The sequence below is a fragment of the Chelonoidis abingdonii genome, chromosome 11 (assembly GCF_003597395.2).
Source record: "Chelonoidis abingdonii isolate Lonesome George chromosome 11, CheloAbing_2.0, whole genome shotgun sequence".
Classification (NCBI taxonomy): domain Eukaryota; kingdom Metazoa; phylum Chordata; order Testudines; family Testudinidae; genus Chelonoidis; species Chelonoidis abingdonii.
In genome coordinates, this window is record NC_133779.1 from 17638097 (window position 1) to 17647386 (window position 9290).

General features: G+C 64.2%; 1 protein-coding gene and 1 pseudogene across 1 annotated transcript in view; both read left to right on the forward strand.

The window, feature by feature from the left end:
• Window positions 1-1182: 1182 nt before the first annotated feature.
• LOC116823913 (aspartate dehydrogenase domain-containing protein-like) lies at window positions 1183-6393 on the forward strand (annotated as a pseudogene).
• A 1590-nt stretch (window positions 6394-7983) lies between these two features.
• The window catches only part of JOSD2 (Josephin domain containing 2), a 9089-nt gene continuing 7782 nt past the window's right edge, over window positions 7984-9290 (forward strand). Inside the window, exons 1-2 of the mRNA XM_075070567.1 lie at window positions 7984-8250; window positions 8370-8548. Coding sequence (XP_074926668.1) covers window positions 7984-8250; window positions 8370-8548 — 446 coding nt within the window. The remainder of the gene's footprint in view (window positions 8251-8369; window positions 8549-9290) is intronic.

Below are 9290 nucleotides of genomic sequence, written 5' to 3' on the forward strand. Positions count from 1 at the left end.
CTTGTGGTTGTGATGCTGAGTGCAGCTGCAGTGTGTGGTGTGTGTGCTGTGTGTGTAGTGCTGAATGCAGCAGTGTGTTCTTCTGTGTGTTGTGTGTGTGGAGGGGAAATTTTCAGTGGGTGCTGTGTCCGGCAGGACAGGACAGACGCACAGGGAACAAGGATACTTGGCTGGGGGAGACTGATCAGAGCTACGCCCCTCGCCGCCCACAGACCCGGGTTCCGAATAGCCTGAGTGCCCTGGCACCAGACTGCTCTGAGGTGGGGGGAGGAAGGTAACTCCATCGCATCTCTGCATCTCCACCGGGGCAGCTCCCCACTTTGCTCCACACCCAGGGCCTGCTCCTCCTTTCGCACCCCCCCCACCCCTGCTCCAGTGATGGCTGGGCTGTGTCCTCCTCCTGGACCTTGTGGGCTGCAGAGGCACACCTGCCTTTCGGAGGAAAGTGGAAGTGGGGGGTGGGCTCACCCGCCTGCCTGTATTAGAACGGAATGGGGACCCATGTCCCCCCACCCCCGAATGTGATGGCTGGCGGCGCCCCCTCGACTCCCCCCAAGCCGCTTCCGCGTCTGCTGGTAGCTGGGCAGAGGTTGATTTGCAAGAAAGAGGGCTCGAGCTCAGCATCTATTTTGTTGGTTACTTCCTAACCGAGACCAGCAACCAATGCGGTTTACGTCAAGGCGGGGTGGCGGGGGCGGCGGAGTGGCCGGCCGGGTGCAGGCCGGAGGTGCCAGGGGGTCCGAAACGGCAGGCCCGGAGTGCTGGGGGCTTGAATGCCAGGCCCGGAGGGGGGGCGGCTCGAGTGGCCAGGCCCGAGGTGCCAGGGGGCTCGACACTGCCAGGCCTGGAGGTGCTGGGGGTGCGGACCGAGGACTGGTTCGGGGAGGATGCCGCGGCCGGATGGGCGCGGGGTGGCGTCTCGCCGGCCGGCTCGGATCTGGCAGGAGGAGGCGAGTGCGGCTGGATGGCGGCCGAGGTGTCGGGGCTCAGACTGCGCCAGGGCTGCCAGGGCTAGAATGGCGGAGATGTGGGGGCTCGGACCAGGCAGGCCGGAGGTGCTGGGAGGGCTAGAGAACGGCCAGGCCCAGAGGTGCGGGAGGCTAGAAGCCCAGGACCCAGGAGGGTCCGGGGGGCTCAGACTGCCAGGCCCGGCAGAACGGCGTGCCGTAGGGCGGGCTAGGCATGGCAGCCGGAGGCCGGGAGGCTCAGACTGGGCCGGCCTCTCAAGGTGCCAGGGCTAGGAATAGGCCAGGCCCAGTGCTGGGTGGGCTCCGGACCGGCAGGCCTGGAGGTGCCTGGGAGGTCTAGAAACAGCCCAGGACCCAGAGGGTGCCAGGGAGCTAGGACGGCCAGGCCCAGAGGTGCCGGGAGGGCGCAGACTGGCCAGCCCAAGGCCGGGGCTAGGAACGGCCAGGCCCAGAGGTGCCGGGAGGCTCAGACTGGCCAGGCCCAGAGGTGCCAGGGGGCTAGGAATGGCCAGGCCCGCAGATGCTGGGGGGCTCGGACTGGCCAGGCCTGGAGGTGCTGGGAGGCTAGAAACGTCCAGGACCAGAGGTGCCAGGGAGCTAGGAACGGCCAGGCCCAGAGGTGCCGGGAGGCTCAGACTGGCCAGGCCCAGAGGTGCTGGGGGGCTAGGAACGGCCAGGCCCAGAGGTGCTGGGGGGCTCGGACCGGCCAGGCCCGAAGGTGCCAGGGCTCTGGACTGCCAAATCCGGAGGTGCTGAGGGGCTCGGAGCAGCCAGGCCCAAAGGTGCCGGGGGGCTCGGACCCGCCAGGCTCACAAGTGCCGGGGCTTAGCCCTGGCCAGCCCGGGCCCAAAGGAAGCCCTGGTTGCGGGACATACCGGCCCCCCTCTCCCCAGCCTTGCTGTCAGCAGTGCCTGTGGCTCAGGCTACAGGGTGTTTGCTGCAGGGAATTCTCTTTCCTTGGTTCCCAGCCTCTCTGTCCGCTCCCTGTTCTTCACAGCCACGTGGTCCCTTCCCCAGGGTGGACCCCCCCGTTCCCCCCCGACCTGAACGTGCCTGGATGAATTACAGGCTGCCATCGCTGGGCTGAGCCATGCAACAAGGCGGGAGGAGACGGCCTGACAGGCGCCCCCATCCCTGCCCACGCCGCTGGAGGGGGCGGCGGTGGGGCCTGGCAGGTGTCAACTTGGACAGAAACATGAGCCTGTGTGTTGGGAGAGGGGGAGCTGCAGTAGCCCCCCCGCCACCCCTCCAGCAGCAGCAGAAGTCGGGAAGGGACCCTCTGGTGCAAGACATGGGGGTAGGGGGTGTGTGTGCTGCGGGAAGGGGGGGGGTTGCAAACCTTGCTAAAGCAAATCAAGGAGCATGCAACAGCTTCCTCCCAACCTCTGGGTGTCTGGCCATACTGATACACAGCCCTTTAGCTGGGTGTTTCCAACCCTGCCACCCTGCTAGCTATAGCCAAGGTATTTACCTGGCCCCAGCCCTGCCTCTGGGTCCCCTCTGTAGTGACCCCTCCATCCCACAGCGGGGCACCCCCCCCTCCATGTTCCAGATGGGCACTGGGGCCCAGGGGGGTGCGTGTCTGGGCCAAGCTCCTGGGGGAATCTGCAGCAGAGCCAGGAAATTGCCCCTGGATCTCAGCCAGGGCGTCTTGCCCTTTCTGGGACACAGGAGATTCATTGTAGTGGGGCTGTCACTCAGCAGCTCCAGACTTTTCCCCTTGGCACTCATGAAATGGGCACCGACTGGGTTAAACCTGGGCACCGGCAACCCTCCAGCATACTGGCCTGGGGACAGAGCACTGGAGTGGGAGCCAGGACTCCTGGGTTCTCTCCTCAGCTGGGGGAGGGGAGTGGGGGCTGGGAGCCAGGACTCCTGAGTTCTCTCCCTGGCTCTGGGAGGGCAGTGGGGGCTGGTGGTTAAAGCAGGGAAAACTGGGAGCCAGGACTCCTGGGTTCTCTCCCCGGCTCTAGGAGGGGAGTGAGGATCAGGTCCCAGGAGTCTTGACTTCCAGCCCTGGGCTGTAGCCAGTGGGTAGCCCTGCTTCGTGCGCCCCCCCCCCCCCCCATGCCAGGAACCACAGCACCTGCTGCAAGATCCTGGGCCTGTCTGGGGTCCGCTCCACCCCCCACCTGGAGGGCCTTGTTCTGTGGGGCGGGGGAGTTGGGTTGTACGGACGTCTGGGGCTTCCCAGCCATGTCAGTCAAGCCCCTCTTCCCTAGGCCAGTATCTGGTGCAGGGATCCCGGACGAGGGTCCCCCGGCACGGCTGGAACTTGCCTTTTCGTCTGGAACCGGGACGCGGGGAAATGACAGGGGAAGGTGCCGGTTTCCCTCGCTGCCAGACCTGGGCCAGTTCCCCAAGTGGTGGTTGATTCCCCCACCCCCCGCCAGCTGCAGGACCTGGCTGATCCCCGAGCGGTGAGTGATTCCCCCCGCCCCAGCTGCAGGACCGGCCAGTTCCCTAAGCGGTGAGTGATTCCCCCGCCACCCTCCGGCGCACCCTTCGCCACCGCTGCAGGACCTGCGCGGTTCCCCGGCGGTGGCAGTGATTCCCCCCCCCCCAGCTGCAGGACCGAGCCAGTTCCCTAGCGGTGATGATTTCCCCCACCCCCGCCAGCTGCAGCACTGGGCTGGTTCCCCCAAGTGGTGAGTGATTCCCCCCACTCCAGCTGCACGACCTGGCTGGTTCCCAAGCAGTGACAGATTCCCCCCCCACACCCCCAGCTGCAGGACCTGGGCCAGTTCCCTAAGCGGTGAGTGTTCCACGCCCCCCCCCCCCCCCAGCTGCAGGACCTGGCCCAATTCCCCAAGTGGTGAGTGATTCCACCGCCCTCCCCCCCAGTTGCAGGACCTGGCCCGATTCCCAGTGGTGAGTGTTCCCCCCCTCCCAGCTGCAGGACCTGGCTGGTTCCCCAAGCAGTGACTGCTTCCCCCTGTCCCCCCCAGCCTGCGGACCTGGCCTGTTCCCCAAGCAGTGACTGATTCCCCTTGCCACCCCCGTTAGGACTGGCGGTCCCAGCGTGCCTGCTTCCCCTTGCACCCCAGCTGCAGGACCTGGCTGGTTCCCAAGCGTGACTGATTCCCTCCCCGCGCCGCTGCAGGACCTGGCCCGATTCCCAAGCCGTGACTGATTCCCCCCTCCACCCCCAGCTGCAGGAGCTGGCTGCGTTCCCAAGCAGTGACTGATTCCCCCTCAAGCCCAGCTGCAGGACCTGGCCGGTTCCCCAAGCAGTGAGTGATTCCGATCCCCAACTCAGCTGCAGAACTGGCCCCTGGGATCTGTGGCTCCTGCGAGCCCAGCCCAGCATGGGCAGTGCCAGGGTTATATGTCCCCCCGGTCGCTGTCTCGTGTCCCTGCAGCGAGGTGGATCTGGTGGTCGAAGTGGCTCATCCCTGCGTGGTCCAGGACCACGGCGCCTCCTTCCTGTCCGGGGCAGACTTCATGGTGAGAGGTCGGGCGGCACCATCCCTGGCTGGCAGGGGCTTACCCAGGGGCGAGGTGGCATGGAGCGGGCACAGCAGGGGCCTGCCGGGGATGCGGGAGCCCGAGGGGGCAGGGCTTGGGGGACCCTGGGGTGTGAGGGTGCTGTGTACGGATGGCTTGGGGGATGGTGATGGCTAGTGGGCAGGGACGTCACTCTGCAGGGAGGCGGGTGCCAAGAGTGTGGGGGGGCTGCGGTGTATATGTGTGTGGGTCCTGCTTAGAGCCTGCAGCTTCCCAGTGACCAGGTTTTCTTCCCCTTCCCCCCCAGGTGGGTTCCCCCACGGCCCTGGCTGACCAGGCCACAGAGATGCGGCTGCGGAAGCTGCCCGATGGGGGGCACACGCTGTATGTGCCCCGGGGGGCGTGTGGGGCAGCTGGAGGACATCCACGGATGGATGACAGGGCAGGTGCTGCAGGTGGGGTCTCGGCCTGGCCTGGGGGGGGGGGGGTGGCAACGTGGACCCTGGTGTTGAGGCAGGAACAGTGGCCAAGGAACTGCCTCTTGCTGTCCCTGGGGATAGTGGGGGTGGGGAGGGGGACTGTCCTGCCCCCCCCCCTAGGTGGCTGACTTTCCTGACGTCGCTTTCCAGGGCCTGAAGGTGACATGATCAAGCACCCGACACTTTCCGGCTGGAGGGGGCGCTGAGGGAGCGGCTGGGGCGCGTGCGGGCGTGCTGTACGAGGGGCCTGTACGGGGGTCTCTGCCCCTGGCCCCCAACAACGTTAACACCTGGCGGCCGCTTGCATGGCCGCCCCAGCTGGGGTTTCGACGGGGTCCAGGGGTGCCTCATGCTGACCCCGGGTTTAGTGGCACCCCCACAGTTCCCTGCTCCCTGCTCCTCCCATCCCTGCACCCCCCTATCTCGCTAGCTCCTCCACTCCCTGCACGCCCTCCAGGTTCCCTGCTCTGCATCCCCCAGTTCCCTGCTTCTCCAATCCTGCAGCCCTCCCCGTTCCCCTGTCCGCTGCACCCGCATCCCTGCTCACCTGCATCCCCAGTTCATGCTCCTCCAGTCCCTGCATCCCTCGCGTTCCCTGCTCCCACATCCTGCTCTTGCACCCCGCTAGTTCCTGCACCACCAGTTTCTGCTCCTCTGAACCCTGCACCCGCTCCCAGTTCCCTGCTCCTCACCCGCCACATCCCTGCTCCTCCGATCCCTGTTCCTGCTCTGTGCACTCCCCAGTTCCGTGACCTCCACCAGTTCCCTGACACCGCCCACTGACGCACGCCTGATCCCTGCTCCTGATGCCCCCGTCCCCTGGTCCTGACCATCTCCCAGTTCTCTACTTTCCGCTTCCAGCCAGGTCAGTGCCACTCCCCCCCTCAATTTCTCTCTCCAGCTTGGTCCCCCCACTGACTCCCTGCTTCGTCCCCACAGCCTCCCTGACTGGCAACGTGGTGGAGGTGAGGTACCGGCCTGTCGGCGAGCGCAGGGACCAGCGTTCACGGTCACCACCAGCCGGCAGGAACCAGCCTTCCCGGAGCTGTCACCGCGCAGCTACTTCCCTTCTTTCTGGAGCAGCTGCCTGGGTAGTGAGGGTGGGGCACTCTTGGGTGTGTATGGGGGGGTGGGGGCGGGAATCTGCTGCTGGGACAGACTGAGCCACAGGCAACTCCTGGGGGGAGACCGCTCCTGGGGCGCACCACTGCGGGGGGTGGGGGTTCCCCCAGACCTGGGGATTGCAGCTGCACTACGGGCTGCAGGGACTTGCTACGCCTGAGCCAAGGTGTCTTTTGGGGGGAGTGAGGTACCCCTGGCTGGGAGCTCTCCATCGGGTATCTTGCTTTCAGGTTGGGGGCTTCCTGAAGAGGTGGGTAGGGGGGGGCTGTGCCTCCCCCGATCAGCCCCTCTGACTCCCTTCTATTTCCCTGCAGCCTCCAGGGCCACCGAGGGCATGTCGTTTTGTGCTGATCGTTGGGGCCAGAGGGACTGGCTGAAGCCAGTGGGGCTGTGTGGTGGTGTTTGCTGGTGGTTAGGGGGTTGTCCCTCTGACTGAGGCTTTAAATGGCAGTGGCAGCGGAGGAGTGGTGGGAATCTTTCGTACTGGTCCAAGCATGATGGGGGGTTTTAGTTCTTGCCTCCCTGGAGCTGAGTGGCGAGTCACAGGGTAATGTAACGCCTCCTGCAGAGACTGATGTCGGCTGTGCTATTTGGGTTATGACGGCGCAACGGTACAGTAAGAACCTCAGCGTCTATGACATCCGCGTGATGAACTGACCGGCTCAAAACACCCAGGGGGACGAGAGCATGTGAAAAATCGGGGCAGGGGTGAAGGGGTAAAAGGAGTCCTATATAAGAGAGAGACACCAATCTGGACTGTCGCTATAAAACTCAGGACATCTGGTCACGCCTACCACACCCGTTCTTGTGAACCGGCATGTACGCAGTCATGCAAACAGCCCAAGACAACCCACAAGCCAGTACAGTCTTTGTGTTCAATGTAAACGACAACAACAAATAAAGGACAGTTTTTAAAAAAAAAGAAAGATTTGATGAGCAAGAAACTGTTTCTGGGCTTGTTTATTTAAATTAACAGGTTAAAAGCAGTGTTTTTTTTCTTCTGCAGAGGAATGTTTAAAGCCACTCAGGGGGTCAATGGTCAGTTGTAAACTTCAGAAAAAGCCACCTGTACAGAGTTACGGCATTTTTTAGAGTTTGATCTCCCCTCTCTTGCATGCTGGGAGAATAAAATTTCCACTGTGTCTGTAAGCCTTTCCATGCGTGGGGCCTGATGCATGCTGTGCATCCCCCAAGACTCTGCCCACCGCTCCTCTCCACCTCCCCCTGTGCCGCTCGCTCCTTTATGGACAGTAAAAAAAATGGAGGGCAAAGCAACAGCCCCTGGACTCCCCGTTCCCGCTGATTATGGGTAATGGACGGAACGGGCCAAAGGCCTGGCCACATAGAGTGACCAGATAGACGTGTGAAAATCGGGACGGGGGGGGAGGTGGGGTAGGGCCCATATATGAAAACGCGCCCAAATATCGGCTGTCCTATAAAATCGGAACGACGGTCACCTAGGCCAAACAAAAGGGGGGGCCCACCAAGCGGGCCACCACCCCACTTCTTCGGGGCAGCAAGTACAATCATAGATACTGACAAGGCCAAGCGTGGGGGCCAGAGGGTCCAGGCTGGGGGGGCACAGACCGAAACACATCCCACCCCTCCTCTGGCCCGCAGGGCTGGGCGGGGGGGCCGGGGACCTGTCGTGCAGGCACAGGCCAGGTCACTGAGGTCAGTGGTGCTGCTGGGAACGTCATGGGGGGGGGGGGGCTGTTAACTGTGCTGTCACTTCATAGCAGGTGCATGCGGGAGCTGGGGGCCATGGGTCGTGCATGCTGGGGTTTGTAGTTTGTGTTGGCGGCGACGCATGCGGGACGGAATGTTCTGGCCCTGGGGCATGCTGGAGCTTGTAGTTCGGCGAGGCAGGATGGAAGCTGTGATGCTCGGTCCGGTGATGTGGGCGTGCAGCTGACTGCGCCCTATGCATGCTGGGAGGCTATGGGGAGCTGGCCTGGGCCCGCGCCATGCGGAGCTGTAGTTCGCGTTGTCGCAGGCATGCCGGGAGCCGGTGGTGCGCGGTGCATGGCCGGGAGGCGGTGGTGCCCTGGCCCGCTGCATGCGGGAGCTGTAGTTCGCGTTGGCGCAAGGCACTGCCGGGAGCCGGCGGCGCGCGGTGTGCGTGCGGGAGCGGCGGTGCCGCTGGCCCGCAGCTCGGCCCGCTGGTGCGGGCTGTCTCAGGCTCCCCGGCCCGCCCGGGGATGAAGGGCCCCCGGCTGCAGCAGGAGCCCCGGGTGGGTGTCCAGGGGGGGCGGGAGGGGCGGCCGTGCCAGGGGTGGACGGGGCGCGGGGGCGGGGCGGGGGCCCCCCCGCGGGGCCCAGCCCGCCTCTCTCCTGTCTCTCTGCTCTGCAGGCAGCCCGGGCTGGGGGCCGGCGATGTCCGGGGGCCGAGCGGGCGGGGCCCGCGGGCGGGGGGCCGGGGCTGTACCAGAACGCCCAGCGCCCCCTGGAGTTCTGCGCCGTCCACGCCCTGACCCGTCCTGCAGGAGGCGACGCTTCACCCAGGAGGCAGGCCGACGAGATCTGCAAGAGGTAGGGGCAGGCGGCCGGAGGGGGACCATCCCACCCTGCGGTGCCACCTCCCCTTGTAGGTCTCCCTGCCACCACCCACAGTCTCCCCCGGCGTTAGGCCCACCCAGCACCCGTCCGCCGACGGCCCCTCCGGGTCACATCCTGGGACCCGTCTCTCCAGCTCAGGCTGGCAGAAACCGGATCCCGGCTGGAATCCGCAATCGCAGCGTCCTGGCACGGGCCAACTACGACGTCATGCTGATCAATGGCAAGCCCTCCTGCAGAGCCTGGATTCGCAGCATCTGGTGGGATCAAGCGCCGGTGAGAGGGAGAGGCGGCGGGGGGCGGGCCGAAGGCTGGGGCAAGCGAATAAGAGCGGATAATATCTCATTGCCCTTAGAGAAATCCGTGGTACGCTCACCCTTGGAATACTGCATACAGATGTGGTCTCCTCATCTCAAAAAAGATCTACTGGCCTAGAAAAGATTCGGAGAACGGGCAACTAAAATGATTTAGGGGTTTGGAGAGGGTCCCATAGGAGGAGAGCATTAAAGATGCTGGGACTGTTCACATGGAGAAGAAGAGATCGAAGGGGGATATGCACAGAGGTCTATAAAATCATGAGTGATGTGGAGAAAGTGATAAGGAAAAGTTATTTACGTGGTCCCATAATATAAGAACTGGGGGTCCCAAATGAAATTTAGAGGGAGCAGGTTAAACAAATAAAAGGAAGTTCTTCTTCACACAGCGCAGAGCAACTGTG